Raw genomic sequence first — 15,864 nt, 5'->3', positions numbered from 1 at the left:
CAAATTGAGTGAATAAGTTCATGTTAGTTTTGCTTCATAAAAAAAGCTAAAAAAGAAACAAATTTCGATTGTCAGTGATGATTTTTTTTATTTGAGGTAATGTTTGTATAAAAAACAAACAAACAGACGAGAGGCAATTTTAAAAACGTGTCTTTATTCTCTGAACAGCAGGACTTTAGTGTTTGAACTTTACAGACACTTGAGGACACTGAAGTTACAAGCGGTTCCTCCGGGACAGCCACACAGCTTCCCGATTCTCGAAGCCTTACGTATTGCACACTGCTCACCTGCATCACACTGACATACAAAAACACAACATGACTTTCAGTCTGGATACAGTTTGATCATGATATTTGCTAGTACAGTATTAGTTGGACAAACAAAGCCTGACAAGTACATTGTTACATATTCATATAAAAAGAGATGTGAATCACCAGAAACCAAAAAGGTTTGTGTCTGTAAATCTTTCGTTTTTGTGGAAGATGGGAGGCATTTCAGTTTGGCACGAGGCCGATTGTCTTATCCACTCAGGATCAGTGGTACTTGGATGGCATCCTGCTCTAGAACAGCAGTGTGAGAAATGTGCATGCTTACTCTGGAGGTGGAAATCTGCTAACCTGAACACCTAAAATAAATCCCAAGCTATCTGATCAGCACTGGAGGAGGAAGGAGAAATGAACGATCGTACTTACAGCAGCAAGCCAGCCGAGTTTTTTCTCTGAGGATGGCAGCTGTTTGCCCTTTAGCTTCTCCAGAACTTCCTGCAGAGCTTCAATCTAAGGAGGAAACGAGATCATGTTAAAATCTGACTCAGAAATCAGAAGAACTGAAACTAACATCATATTGTGTTTATGGCTACGCCCATCGAATTAATTTGAGATCCCAGAGGAGCATTTACCATCATCAGCCTTGGATTGATAATGATCAGTGGCACCTACTCTGTCGTTTTTAAGGGCTGTAAACATTGCATGAATTCAGACTTTGCTTCATAACTATTACAATTCTTGTATATCTAATTTTCATATTACATGTGGACAGTATTTCAAATAAAGAGAAAAGCATGTAAACTAAATCCTGCTGCTTGGCACCAAGTACAGCTGTCAAAGACTACGGTTTGCTCTTAAGGTTTCTGAGAGATCCGGCTTTTAGGCAGAGGAGGGGGCCTTAAAGAGGCCTAAAGCATTCAGCTTTGCCCGTGATAATCATTAGCATGGTAACACTAAACTGCTTCAATTAAACTGGTAACATTTTCAAGTCAACTTCTCATAATGAAGAAAATGTTAGCATAATTTAACAGCTATAGATGATGATGTCAGCATGATGGTTGAATAACTGAGCCCCCCTCTCTTTTACTGCAAAGGAAGCCTTTATGATACAGCCAGTACAAGAAGGTGGCTGGGAATATTCAGCCCTGAAGTTTGTACTGGATTTAGTTTATATCAGTCAAAGCCAACTCATTTTTAACATTTATTGCAAGTCCTGTTTGCAGGAAAGCCAAATAAAACAAGATAATACAACTGACCAAAATCTCAAATTTGCTAAACTCAAACTGCAGGCAGCAGCTGATGGACAACATGGTCATGCAGAATGGACGACAGACCCAGCTTCAGATTTTCTGTTCCTAAAGGCGTTGCTGTTGTGGGTTAGGGTTAAATAGTACAGACAAAACAATTCAGAAACAAAATTTGTAATGAAAAAAAAATTGTTGCAGCCCCAACAATCAGCCCCCTTTGTCTTTATAGCATCATCATGACCCATCATAAGTCAGCCATGACGTTGCTACTCACCAGCTCTTTCTCTTCTTGTGTCTCGATGGCGTCGTATTCGGCTGACCTCTCTTCGATTGGCTCCTCGCAACTCCCTAAAACAACGAGCAGCCAGCAGGAGGCACCGAGAAGCAGCATCCTGCTGCTGACCATTGTGCTGAAGGACTGCCGACAGGTAACGGACACTAAAAGATGCTGGCCAGCGACGCTCAGTGTGCTCCCTGATTCTGAGGCTTATTCTCAGATGTTTTTAAGTGAGCAGCTCTGACGTCACTCAGACAATGTTTAGTTTTCAATAATGAGACAATCAGCCATCTCACATCTGAGGTCAACTGTGAGAAGAACCTCTGCTCTGTCAAACAGGACATGAAAGCAAGATCTTCATTTTTAATATTGGATTAAAATCAGACTTAAGAGATGACACGATTCCTGCTGCCATACAACACCACCACACAATAATTTTAAATATTTTCTCTAATCAAATTCATCAGTGTTTCAAAATGATCAGTTCTTATTGCTGTGATTTATGGATAAAGCCTCTTTACAAACAGCAGCTTGATAGGAAGAGGTGCTACGCCCAAAGGTCTTCATGTGTCACCGTTTACGTCAAAGCACATAAGAAGCTTTAACATCTAATCAATCGAGTCAACATGTGTCACGCAAGCAGAGAAAGGGGGTTAGAGTAAAGTTCAGTGGCATGAATGAGGAGCAAATGTCAACCGGCAAAAATAAAACCATGTGCAGGATCAGAACCTGCCACAGGAAGTTGATCTGTTTTTTAAGACACAGAAGAAGATGACGCTCAGAGGTAATCCAGCTTTCTTTTTAATAACAAAACACTCTTTTCTCCAAATAATCTGATTTAATTTGTCAACAGCTGCAACTTTGAAACAAACACTTCATATTCGCTTCAAAAAAAAATAAACAACAACAAAAATTCCACTACGTGCACAGTTTCCATGACAACATTCAACTAAGAACAAATAAGATACTTGTAGAAATACAAACAATAATCAGAATACACGTGAGCTGTGAATGAAAGATGAACATCCCAACTGCATCTTGTCCCTTGATTCTCTCGACTCTACAGTAAAGAAATAAAAGAAATAAATGCATACATTTAAGATCAGTCGCGCTGCTCAGATCCTGCACTCATTCAAACTTTGTCTTTTTCCTTTTAATCAGGTAAGTCTGTAGAAACACAACTGAAGAGAAACGCTACTGTGAGAGAGATCTTCCAGGAACAGTGACACCATTATCTGGATAATCGATTGGTCAGCAGGCCGTGATTTCATATCTGCTTACCTCTAATCTGGAACCTAACCTGCTCCACAGGCCTATAGCATACGTTTCCAAGATGATTTACCCCAGTAAGACATGAACCACCTTCACAGTACAAAACACCCAGGGTTAACCCCAATAAGCCAAAATTATGCTTATAATACAGGCCTCTGGTCCATAACTTGCAACTGTCATCTGAGCCAATGTTGGGACTTTTAAAGCTTTTCCTATTTATAAAGACCTCCTCAATGGCCATTTAGGCTAAACAGAGGAATTAAGTGACCGATGAACAATTAAATGACAGAAAAATAACGTCCATCTGGTCTTTAAGTCTGACGTCATCAGCCGTGTCAGGCCCAAACTCTGCTGCAGGTTATAAAGTCAAACGAACACTGCAGCATCACTGAGAGTTACAAACTGCCTAAATTCTTTCATCTTTAATAAAACGATCAGCGTTGCTGCTTTACCAGGTGTAACAATGAAGTTTAACATCCAGGCATCCATGAAAATAGAACTGATTACATTTAACAAAGTTAGAAGTTAGCAGGAAGTTAGCTTGCTAGCTTCCACCTAAACATGATATAGCATGTTCTGACTGAGAGGTTTCTGAATAAATTCAAACGCACAGCTCTGCTATCACTTCCAACATAAATGAAGACAGAAAACTAAACAGCAGTGACGTTTGTAGGGTTACTGAAGTTGGGCTAGCTGCTATATAATGATGTGCTACGTGATTGCTAGCAACACAGCTATGTTAGCATAAACACAGTGAAGCTGGAGGATGAACGCTAACTTTCTTCCACTGGATAAAAGTTAACGTGAGGGTTCCTGATGGTTAGAGACAAATGTAATGGCATGGCAGGATGCTGTAAACGGACCAAACTTCAGCAGGAGAACAACTGAGATAATCCATCCACAATACGAGGTTAGTCATTCATATACTGCTGCTGGGCTGCAGCTACATCGTAAGGGTTTAAACACTGAGCTGTCAAATGAACAGTGATGATTAAAACCGAGAGAGGCCGACAGTGATCACTGACTGTTTTTACGGGCTTGTTGAGATTAAACAGAACAAGATACAAAACATTAAAACATGTTAAAAACACAACAGCCTTAATAAACACAGACTAGTTTGGACCTGAAAGGGTTCATCACGTCATCACTTAAAGACCAGATAGAAGTTTTGGTTATAGAAAACAAATATAATAAACTCAAACTGGAGATCTTTCACGTTACAAAAGTGTAAACCACTACTCTATGAAGCTATGTATACACTCCATGGCATAAATATACCTTAAAAAACTTTTTATATATACACTGACATGTTTTCCTGTGATGCCTTTGTGTGAAGCGCATTATCACGACATTCTATTCCTGCCTGTCTGAGTCTGCGCACATGTTCAGTGTGGATTCTCACCTCAGTCTCTGGAGGCCGGCTTGAACATCTGCTGAGCCTGAAACAAATTCACGACACATAAGTTTAAAAGCAAGTGTCACATTCTTATATTTATAACTGAGCTACAAAAAATTTATTTAATGACACAAGCAAAGTCCTGAGTGTCACCCCCAGCTCTTACAGTGTTCACTACTCAGTTACATTTCAATGCAATCAGTATCATTTACTGTTTTTTTTAATACATCTCTACGTTCTATAATTCAGCGGTCCCCAACCCCCGGGCCTCGGACCGGTCCGTGAGTCGTTTGGTACCGGGCCGCGAGAGTTGAGGCTCAGGTGTGAAATGTCTGGTTTTCAGGGTTTTTATCGGTTTTCAGCGTTATTTTGTTATCGTTTTTATCGTTTACTCTGTTTTCCTGGGTCTTTTCACGTGTGTTATGAATAAATCTTCTGTTTTTCGGTACCGGTACTAGTTTTATTTTGTTGTATTTATCCGCGACACCTTAAAGGCCGGTCCATGAAAATATTGTCGGGCATAAACCGGTCCGTGGCGCAAAAAAGGTTGGAGACCGCTGCTATAATTCATCTAACACATGATGCTTTCTACTAGCTAGCATCTACTGGGCTTCACCTCAGGTCATGTTTGTGCTGCTGGTGACTTTGTAGCATTTCTGATGCAATTATCTGACAACTAACACAGCTTTCAGGATTAACTGTTCCAGTGTTTCAGTGAATGGACCATTATACTGTCTGTTACTCACTTAATGCCAAACAGTTTATGGATGAAGCTTGCTAACGAGGAACTCCACCCACTTGTCTTGATATTGTCACTTCAGGCTAAAAAGTAGGTGACGTCAAGTAAGATCCACCATTTATGTTTGGCTGTTCTGAAGGAACAGATTTTATATAATTTCAGCACAATGAGCTGCAGTTGTGAGATTAATATGCAAAATATTACCAGAGGTCAACTTTTTAAGGTTTATTATAACCTCCCCTAACACTACATCCAGTGATACCCTTAACTGGCAGTTCATTACAACTGTACCATCAAACCAACTGGTCACATGGTTTGGATAAAACACGTGACCTCTCAAGTGCTGCGTACTTCAGAGATACCTCATATATGAAGACAACAGACATGGATGAAGATGTATTATTTTTTGTCACAATTGTCAACTTGTTTTGTTTAAATGGCAGTCACACATTTTGTGATTTATCAGGTCATATTCATTCATAAAGAGCTTTTTGTACTCTTCATATGTCCTCAGGACGTGTGATATACGACCATGGGCCCCATAACGAGAACAACAGGAAACAGCTGGGGGTGAAAGAGCGTTGGAACCGTTAGTGAAGTATAAACTTCAATACCATAAAAGGTGTTGCAGCTAACTGTCATGATGCATGATAATATACTCTGTTTACGCATACAGGGCGTGTACAGCCCTTTATACAGCCCAACATCAACGAATCGGGACACTGTCTAATAACCTGCTACTGACCATGAAGCTGCCCGTGTGGAAGCCACACATGTACCACAACATCAACATGCTGGATGTGGAATCAGTGCCAGGAGAGCCATCAGACTCTTTCCCACCAAACATCCACGAGGGAGGAGGAGGAGGAAAAGGGGGTGGAGCCAGGAAGGACACGCGATCCTGACGAGGGAGACACCGGCACAGAAAACATTATTATTACATTAAAAACAACATTGATAAACATTAACTTGATCCAAAGTAAAGAGAATTTGATTTCCATGTGTCACTGAAAAAGAAAACGTGAACAACGTCCACATTAAGCAGATAACGATTAGAAATGGCAGAAAAAATGGATACAGCACAGCATTGCAATGTTTTGTGCATCCATGTTGTGTTAACGCACAGAGACAAAATATTGCTATATTATTATTTAAATTGCTATTATAAATTTAACTTTGCGGTACTAAATTAAAATCACTTCCATTTTTAGTCACCAGATGGTGCTGTTGAGTCTTTTGCTAGTTCCTACAGACAGGTTTATAAAACAAAGACGGAGACATTAGAGAAAAATCAGAGCATTTAAAAACATCTGGACTTATTTGGGATTTATTTTTATTTTTCAAGAAAGAAAAAAATCTCATAATTTGAATAAATGTAGGTTTACCTCTGAGCCCAAATGAGGAGGAGGAGGAAAAGGACGGAAGCTGTGACTGGTTGTCTTTTCTGCTCCTACTGTCTGCTGGCTTTCTTTCTTCTCCTCAGCTTCTTTCTCCACTTTGCGCTGATCACCAGGTCTCTCCTTATCCTGCAAAAACACAAGACAAAAAACACAAAATATCAGAGGAATCTTTTCTGTAAAGTAGATACTAGCTATGAGACAAATTATAAATAAATTAGGCTATACTGAGTGAAAGCACTTGTAGTGTATCTATTAAACTTTGCTGAATTGACATCAAAGTGAACAGTGTGATCAGTAATCCAACCGGCATTTAAATGATTGGTTATATGACTTTTTAAGTTAGAAGTAGAAACTAGTTATGATCTTGGTTGCTTAGTCTGCAGTTTCAGGATAACATCAGTAGTGCTAGTGTCTTGATGCATACTGATGTCATCCAGGTAAGTAAATCCCAAAAGTTGATTTTGTTATCTGGATGTTTTCAGTTTGAGAAACGTTTCGTCATCATCCAGGTGACGTCTTCAGTCTTCAATCTTATAAACAGGACATTTGCATAATGACTGAAACCAGCCCACTGAAGGAACAATGGGCTGGGAGGTCAGTTCCTTAATCATTAATATGCAAATTCTCATGACCATTGATCAACAACCACTGATCAAAGCCCAGATCACACCAAGAAGGTCCTGAGTAAAGGTGGTTGTCCCAGCTGGAAATGTTCTTTGCCTAAAGAAAGCTCCAGCCGATCCAGGAAAGAAGGAGAAGCGCAGCCTAATGCTGGGCTCACACTGTGCGATTTTTGGCCCATTTTGAGCCGATTTTTCAGTCGTGCGACCGTTTTGGGGATCGGCCCGAGTTTGGCCTTAATCGTGTGTCGTGTTTCGTATACACGGGGTAACGAGAAGCGATTAACACCTCACGACCAGCTCCCGATCATCAATCGTTTGGTCGTAAGAAAATCAAACCTGTCTGAAATCCTGAAAAGTCGGAGCAGCACGGCAGCGCAGCGTGTGATCTGGACACAAGCGATGGAGGCACGACTTGTAGAACTTTGGCTCATCCGAGCATTTTCGATGGCCTCACAAAATTATCACGACCACAACAACCGTGAAAATAGTTGGATGGACTTTGCTGCTCAATCACAGCTGCCTGATCAATGTTTTTCATTAGCAAAGTTGATGTTGGTGTCTGTGTGAGTGAAAGACAGAGAGGGAGAGACAGATTTTGTGTTTTAAGCTTCATGTTATGGACGCACAGTGTGAGACCTACGAACTTCTCACCCCTGCGAGTCAATCGTACAGTTTGAGCAGGAGCTGAATAACGTAACTGATAAAAATCACAATCACAGCTTAAGTGAAAAACAGCAGTGATCCCATACTAGAGCAGGGCAATGTGACCAAAAATATTTATCACAACATACATTTGAAAATTTATGATAACGATATAACTGACGATATAATTGACACGAGACAAAATACTTTACAACTCCACAACTTTATTAGTGCAAAAAATCCCATCAATGTATTTTCACTTAAACAAGCAGCTGTTTTTTGCATTAAAGTTATATAAAAATTTAACAGTGCAAATGCAAATTCCTCGCTGACAGTTTAACCAAAAGGCGTTTCCAGTGGAAACTGGCCGACATATCCTCAGCATAACCATGTATAATGTCCACAACACTTAAAAAGAGGTTATACACACACAATACGGTAACATTATGTTGAAGCGCAGTACGTTCTGAACCAGAACCAGTTCTGGTTCATCCGTTTCATTCAACGATCCGCTCTCGCCCTTCTCATTCCCCGCCGCCGCCATGTGCGTATGAAAACAAAGGCACTGCGCATGCGTGTTTTACCCATATTCTATCGTGATATTTCATTTTCTTATTGTTGCCCAACATTATACCGCTATTACCGTGAACAGTATGATATGGCCCAGCACTACCCCGTACGTGTCAGAAGTATCACAATAGTTGAGACGTATTTTTTTCTAAACACAGAGTCTCACGCTGCGCCAAAAATTGGTCCACTCCAACAATCGGGTCCCCGAAACAAACAGAGTAGCATAGTGTACGCTGTGCCAGGAGGATTGGCAGGATTTATACATCGGGGAAACCAAACAACCTCTGGCTAAGCAGATGGTACAACACAGCAGAGCCACCTCGTCAGGCCAGGACTCTGCAGTCTGTTTACACCTACAGGCCAGTGGACACTCTTTCAATGATGAGGATGTAACATCCTGGACAGGGAGGAACGCTGGTTTGAGGGCGGAGTCAAGGAGGCCATTTATGTGAAAAGGGAAAGACCATCTCTGAATCGAGGAGGGGGCCTAAGGGTACGTCTGTCACCATTCCCCAACTCTCTGTGAATGGGACTCATGGCCATTGATCAGTGGTCATTAGAATTTGCATAATTAAGATTAAGGAACTGCCCTCCCAGCCCATTGTTCCTTCAGTGGGCTGGTTTCAGTCATTATGCAAATGTGCTGTTTATAAGATTGAAACCTGCAGTCAGCTGAGACTGAAGACGTCACCTGATGATGATGAAACGTTTCTCAAACTGAAAACATCCAGATGAACAGAATCAACTTTCTAGGCTTTTATAAACCTCTTGAAGGCTCTAATGTTTTGATCACTCACCCATGAATCACTATTTAGATTCTTGACCACAAATGGAGACTCACTCTGGAGTAGTTCTGATCATCTTTCCCTGCAGACCTCCTCTCTGCTCCTCGTTCTCCTTGGTTCTCCCTACTTCTCCGCCTGCTTGTTAAATTGGACCTCCAGTTGCTGGCCTACAGGAGAACAACACAACACCTTTTTTTCTTTATGGGGCATAAAGACACCGATCAATGAAATTAAAAACACAAAAGAGAGCAGAACAAACAAAACAACCCAAAAACATCATTTTGAATAGTTAAAACAGAAAGACTGCGCCTCCACTTCATATCAATGATGAGAAAAGCTTTTAGACCACATCAAAGAGGTGAGATTCTGCCCTCATCAGACAGCAGGGAGGATCAGAAGTGAGCTACATCTAATTAAAAGAGTCCTTTAATAAAGAAATGTATTTTGTTTTTTATTATTTTAGTTTAACTGCTTTCATATTCGTGCAGTGGTTCAGTTATTTTTTAAAAATGCACACAATGTTGGTCCATAAATCTAAATGATTTTTTGTTACTATTGTTTCTCTACTGCTTTGAAAAGTCCTGAACACTTTCTTTCATCCTGAACATAGATCACATATAAAAGGTAGACATCACAGCTTCGGTGACTAGCTTGATTAGCATGTTATATCCACCTATACTGCACAGGTGCAGATAACTGCCGATCAGAGCTAAACAACGTACAAAAATAATACCAGAATTTCACTAAACTCAAGCAGAGACAGCGAGAGCCAACCTCAAGTTATCTTTAAGGGAACTGCAATGTTGAGCTGACTGAGACTGCCGCTTCGCTACAACAAAACATTTTTTCTCAAGTGTTCATATCCATATCAAAGACAGGAGCTACTGTATAATTGTAGGGTCTTTATAATATAAAGCACTTTGATTTGGTGCTATAAAGTTGACTTCAACTGAAGTAATAACCCTCTGTAAAACAACTGAGTAGCAGCACAAACAGCTGAAAAACCACCTGAGGTGGTATTAACTAGAGATGGCACGATACCACTTTTTTATGTCCGATACCGATATCATAAATTTGGATATAAATCTGATATAGTGTGTTTTTTAATTAAAACTGTTTTTTTAATATCTTGTTTCATTTTGTATAAGTTCAAATTCAAGTTAAAAAAACAAACAAACAAACACTAAAGCTATTCTGTTACACCTGTATGTAAAAAACACACTGCACCCAAAATATTTCATAGTTCAGCAAAACTGATCAATCTAATAAACTTAAACCTGCTCCAGCCTCCCTATTCTGGTATTTTAAAGAGTAAGCAATCTAATTAATAGGGTTGCAAACTCCCAGCAAAAAAAAGAAAAAAAAAAGGAACCACCCCCCCACGCTACACCTCATGATGCTTAATCGACGTAATCAACTTTAATTTGATGCAGTGTGAAAAAAAATGCACAGAAATCAATTATTTTTCTACAATAATTAAATAGATTCAACGTCTTTCTTCAACAGAACTGCACAGATGGTACCTTCCCAAAGGAAGAAGTACTATAGCTTACTAGGGTATATTAGACTTAACAGTTAGTATATACAGTAATGGACTTCTATACATTTTACATCAAATTAAAACTTTGGGTGTAAGATTCAGATAATTATTTATTAAAAGCTAGACATTTTAAATGAGAATAAGAAAGAAAAGTATGTCTTTGTGCCCCCTTTTCCCTGTTCATGCCCTCTCGGCCCCCCTGGCTAAACTTTGCTAGATCCGCCCCTGCATAGTTACAGCCGTCAGCTGTAGAAAAAGATCCTCGAGTAGAAAGTAATATTAAATACATTCTAACAACAGCTGATCAAGCTTAAACGTGCTGCTGTTGTTCAGCCGCTGGTTTCCTCTTTCTGCTGCAAAGTGGGACAAAAACAAAGAAGAGACGGACTCGCGACAGAAAAGCCGATCAGCTGATCATTGATCAGGGAGGGGGGGGCAGTCGCTCCATATATCGGTTGTTAAGCTTAACGCTGGAATGCTTTACAAACATTCAGAGATGGACTTACACACTTGCTTAACTTCTCTCTGGGATCACTTTGTCGGAGATGAAATGCCGGGTTGGTAGCGAAGCTCCAAATGCTCAACCAGACAACAGGTCTCGCACGCCACAGCCGCTCTATCACGTGACCACACTGCTCCGACGTGCTACGGTTATGAGCAGAGTTATGCCATGTCGCAAGTTTTGTGAGGTGCTCTTGTGATATTTAATGGATCGGATTACATTTTTTATTTCTCTCCGATATCCGATCCAGTAATTTAGGTCAGTATCGGACCGATACCGACACGTAATATCGGATCGGTCCATCTCTAGTATTAACCTGTGATCTGGACCAGGAAAGGTTCTTAGACAAACAAATTTCCCACGTGTGGGACTAATAAAGGTTATCTTATCTTATCTTATCTAGACTGTCTCACTTGTCAATACTGTCTAGACTCTTTATAGACATTTCCCCATCACTCAGAGCCTGGTGTGGGTCTCTACCTTGATTGTGGCGGCTCTGCTGGGTCCATAGAGCTCATCGGGACTCAGCAGGCAGTTAACATCTTGCTCCTCCTCATTGTTGTAGTCATCAAAGCGAATGCGGCAGCGCTGACCTTTTACCCACAGAACCACAGCAGGATAAAACAAACCATCCTCTGAATACACCGCCCGACATTGAGAACCAGGCTTCCAGTCCTGAAACACATATAACCAGTTACTGAATACAAATTTACATTTTCAGGGCGATCGTGGCTCAAGAGTTGGGAGTTCGCCTTGTAATCGGAAGGTTGCCGGTTCGAGCCCCGGCTTGGACAGTTTCGGTGTTTGTGTCCTTGGGCAAGACACTTCCCCCGTTGCCTACTGGTGGTGGTCAGAGGGCCCGGTGGCGCCAGTGTCCGGCAGCCTCGCCTCTGTCAGTGCGCCCCAGGGTGGCTGTGGCTACAATGTAGCTGCCATCACCAGTGTGTGAATGGGTGGATGACTGGATGTAGTGTAAAGCGCTTTGGGGTCCTTAGGGACTAGTAAAGCGCTATACAAATACAGGCCGTTTACCATTAAAAAATGATGTACTTTGATGTATATTGTGATTCCAACTGGTTTTCTGTATTCAATCAAGTGGATACAAAAAACTACTTTTATTAAGCTAAATTTACACCAGCACTACTCTAAAAAACTCGCAGATTTAACGCTGTTCATGAAGCAAAATTTTAAAAAAAAGTGTTTTAGGTTATAGTACTTAAAGCATGTATACCACCATCCTGCCTAAATGGCATCACTAGATTGGCTGATTGTCTGTAGTCGATAGTTTATGTTAGCTACCTAGTCACAGAACCAATAAGTCAACGGAAAACAAGGAAACTAAAAAGCAGTTTATGGTCACTCTTGTGTTGGTCCTGACTGCAGCAATACATTTTATGTTTCAGGAAAAACAGAAGGAAAACAAGGAAAACTGTCCACTTTCACTCTTAAGCAGTAAGTGGCTCTTTATTGTTACTTGCAAAGCTGGTGTTTGCAGAGAACTAATAAATTACAGATGTCTTGAGGACTGTGAGGAGAGGGTGCTTGAATTAGATGCTCTGTTGGTTTGCCAAGCCAACAACGTGAGGTTGATGCTGAACCCTAAATTTGATTCCTCATTGGGTTGGGTGCACAGAGTGTTTGACACAATCAGCTGACATAACAGATGTCCCCAAGACACGATGAGTATCACTTTATGCAATAATAATATTTCCCACCCATTACACTGGGTTATTGTGACCATAGGACGACGGAAGGAACAGTCAATAGTGAGGAACCACTTACTGCTTAATATTTTTAATATTTATTATTATTACTATTATCATCATCACAACAACAGCAACAGATACTGACAATATTTGATGAAGTATTTAAGGAAAGTTAACACACAAACTATGATGAATCATTCTTCACTCTGAATGTGTTGCTTAACAAAACTGAATTAAGACATTTTTTCCGATTGATCTTTTGACTACATACCACAGCCAAGCAGAGCTTCCTCAGCTGTTACCATGTGCCTTTAGTTGTTCTTCTCAAATAACTAATAAGCAGGTATCGAAAGAATTTTTAAACGATGATTTTAAAAATACTGACAACTGCCAGTGATACCCCTCAACAAGACTTTCAGAAAACTCACTCTGACATAGAGATCAAGGTCAATACAGCTGAGGAGTCAAGAACAACCACTGACTTGCACTTTAACCCATTAAATATTGCCATAATATGTTGAAGTGCATTAACCTGAGCATGTGAGTTCTCCATTTGTGGTGTAGCATTAGGACTCTTAAGCGCACTCAGTTCCATGTCCTCCTCATTGCCATAGCCAGTGAAATGAACTCTGCAGTTGTTGCCATCCACAGACACCACAGTTGCTGGATACTCCTTCCCATCTACAGACCACACTGCCCGACACTGAGCTCCCACGACCCACTGTGAGACATAACAGGGGTTTTTTTGCACAACATATTATTTATTGAAATCACCAAAATAGCAATAGGTGTGTTTACTTAATTTTTTATTTTAATTGGTCAGGGAGTAGTTTGTTAGTTGATCCTGCATCAAGTTATGAAAAGACAGAACAAATTCTGAGACAGTAATTTAAGTGACAAAATTATAAGCTCACAAACTTGTAGTTCTCTCAACTTCTCTGCAGTTCTTGATCTCTGTCTGCAGAGTGCAGCAAAGTCCCACGTATCTGCTCCGAAGCTCTGGGCTACACTTAAAAACTGCTTCTGCAGATTAGCCCTCACCTGTCTGTGAGGTCATTACCTTTGACTCAGGATCAGCAGAGTCAGCTGAAGATGGACAGGCCTTCTGTCCGTCATTCTGTCCAGCCCCATGTTCTGGCTCCTCTCTGCTGTCTGCATCCTCTGAGGCTTCAAGCCCTGTCAAAGTCACATCCTGTGTATACACACACACACACACCTTATCCAAAATTTGTACAATTTTTACTATGACATGGAAGCCACAGTATTATAAAAGCTGGAAAAAGACCATTTTACCGCATTCTAGTCACCTTCATAAAGCAGTTATCCACTGGTTATGGTGGAAATGTCTATTTATTTACAATTTAAAGCACAAAGCATTTAACTTTTGGCTCAGATACTCAGATTCTGTTTTCCTTTGTGCCATTTCTTTGGAAAGTAACATCCTTAAAAACAGAAATGCCTGTTACGCTGAACAAATGTCTTCTTTTAATTTGGACGCTCCCTTTAGGGGTCACCACAGCAGATTATCTGCCTCCATCTCACTCTATCCCCAATATCCCGCTGTGTGTGTCCTCCTTCACTACGTCAGTCAATCTTCTCTGAGGTTTTGCTATTTTCCTCCATCCTGGTAGCTCCATATTCAACATCCTTTGTCCAAAATATTCACTATCCCAGCTCTACACATTTCCAAACCATATCAGCCAATCTTCTCTAACTTTGACTCAAAACTGCTCAACCTGAGTTGGGTCTTCATCTCTGCCACATCTCTCTTTTTTCCCTCAATAAAATATACTGTAAAAACATAACCAAGTTGAAGAACAAATCTTTCAGTTAAACTGACAGAAACTGCAGAGGTAACCCAGAAATTTACAGTAAAAAAATTATCACATTTATTATTATGCATTGCATACCCTTAACTTTGAATATAATTTAATGGGTGGTCTTTGCAGTTTGGTGCAGCTTTGTGTTAAAAAAACAAACAAACAAAAAATGTGATTTTTTTTTCCCTGTATTAGGATATCTTTGGGAATAAATGTGCAATTATAGATTCTGTACGGTGACAGGGGAGTTTCACTGGTCTGGCCCGCCTAAGATTAAAGTGTGCTGTATGTGACCCACAATGTGAAATGAAGGCCACTTGTGGAATAATGTAGATATTTAACTTTCAAACCCACTTGGGATATTTCCAGGGCATCCCTGAAAACTTCTGCCAGAGAACTTTGGTCTTTCACGGACTCCTCCTGAGGACAGAAAACTGTTAGCTACTCCAGCACACAGGCTAAACTCAGCACATTATAAAATATCTTCAACCCTTCAGGCCCTCGGTTTGGTGTGTAGCTAGCTAGCTGCCTTTGAGGTTTGTTGTACTGTTATTAGTCGCCGTCTGGCTGTTTTGTTCATTAAAATAGCAAATACACATAATACACAAATAAATAATATAAACACGTACCAGACAGACTCCGTTTTCGGCCAGTTCAGTCATGGCTGTAAATAGTTACAGATACAACCATTTCACAAACCTTAAAAAAACGCGCCAGCACCTGCGTTAACGAAACAGCTTCCGGTCCTGCATTTCAAAATAAATGTGGGACCGGAAATAAATCTTTTAATAAAGAAGCTGGAAAAATCTAAGAACACATTTTTCGTTTGTTTGTTTGTTTTTTTTTGCTTGTTTGTTTTTTTTTAACGTCACGAACTTCTACATAAATCAGTTTTTTTAATTATAAAGTACATTACTTTCATTGTTTCCCTCATATCATAAGATAAGATAAGATAAAACTTTATTAATCCCTCGGGTGGGCTCCTCTGGGAAATTCGGTTTCCAAAAACACAGCACCGACAGAAGTTACAGAGTTACAGAGTTATATATATATACACGAAGGGGATAAATAGAATAAAT

At 40.2% G+C, this 15,864-nt stretch overlaps 2 protein-coding genes and 1 long non-coding RNA gene across 5 annotated transcripts; 1 reads left to right on the top strand and 2 right to left on the bottom strand.

The window, feature by feature from the left end:
- Positions 1 to 76: 76 nt before the first annotated feature.
- On the bottom strand, positions 77 to 2,392 carry LOC101486721 (cocaine- and amphetamine-regulated transcript protein-like). The gene is made up of 3 exons (XM_004561543.3): positions 1,788 to 2,392; positions 693 to 776; positions 77 to 297 (listed from the first exon to the last, which is right to left on the bottom strand). Exons 1-3 carry the CDS (start codon positions 1,917 to 1,919, stop codon positions 190 to 192), a joined length of 324 nt encoding a protein of 107 aa, XP_004561600.1. The 5' UTR covers positions 1,920 to 2,392; the 3' UTR covers positions 77 to 189.
- A 76-nt stretch (positions 2,393 to 2,468) lies between these two features.
- Positions 2,469 to 6,014, top strand: LOC143412733 (uncharacterized). The gene is made up of 3 exons (XR_013093277.1): positions 2,469 to 2,574; positions 5,712 to 5,795; positions 5,874 to 6,014. It is a non-coding gene; the product is annotated as an uncharacterized LOC143412733 (long non-coding RNA).
- LOC101471703 (uncharacterized) lies at positions 2,574 to 15,534 on the bottom strand. 3 transcript variants are annotated; one of them, XM_014413706.3, is made up of 10 exons: positions 15,415 to 15,534; positions 15,140 to 15,205; positions 14,026 to 14,157; positions 13,498 to 13,686; positions 11,740 to 11,934; positions 9,274 to 9,384; positions 6,583 to 6,723; positions 5,943 to 6,098; positions 4,465 to 4,501; positions 2,574 to 2,850 (listed from the first exon to the last, which is right to left on the bottom strand). In XM_014413706.3, exons 1-9 carry the CDS (start codon positions 15,445 to 15,447, stop codon positions 4,466 to 4,468), a joined length of 1,059 nt encoding a protein of 352 aa, XP_014269192.3. In that variant the 5' UTR covers positions 15,448 to 15,534; the 3' UTR covers positions 2,574 to 2,850; position 4,465. The 3 variants fall into 3 exon arrangements, with proteins under 3 accessions (XP_014269192.3, XP_014269194.3, XP_014269193.3); XM_014413708.3 differs by lacking the exon at positions 13,498 to 13,686; XM_014413707.3 differs by lacking the exon at positions 15,140 to 15,205 and having other exon boundaries at positions 15,415 to 15,518.
- Between the last annotated feature and the right edge of the window lie 330 nt (positions 15,535 to 15,864).

Source organism: Maylandia zebra, linkage group LG15 (assembly GCF_041146795.1).
Source record: "Maylandia zebra isolate NMK-2024a linkage group LG15, Mzebra_GT3a, whole genome shotgun sequence".
NCBI classification, from domain to species: domain Eukaryota; kingdom Metazoa; phylum Chordata; class Actinopteri; order Cichliformes; family Cichlidae; genus Maylandia; species Maylandia zebra.
This window is presented reverse-complemented; position numbering and strand designations above follow the sequence as displayed.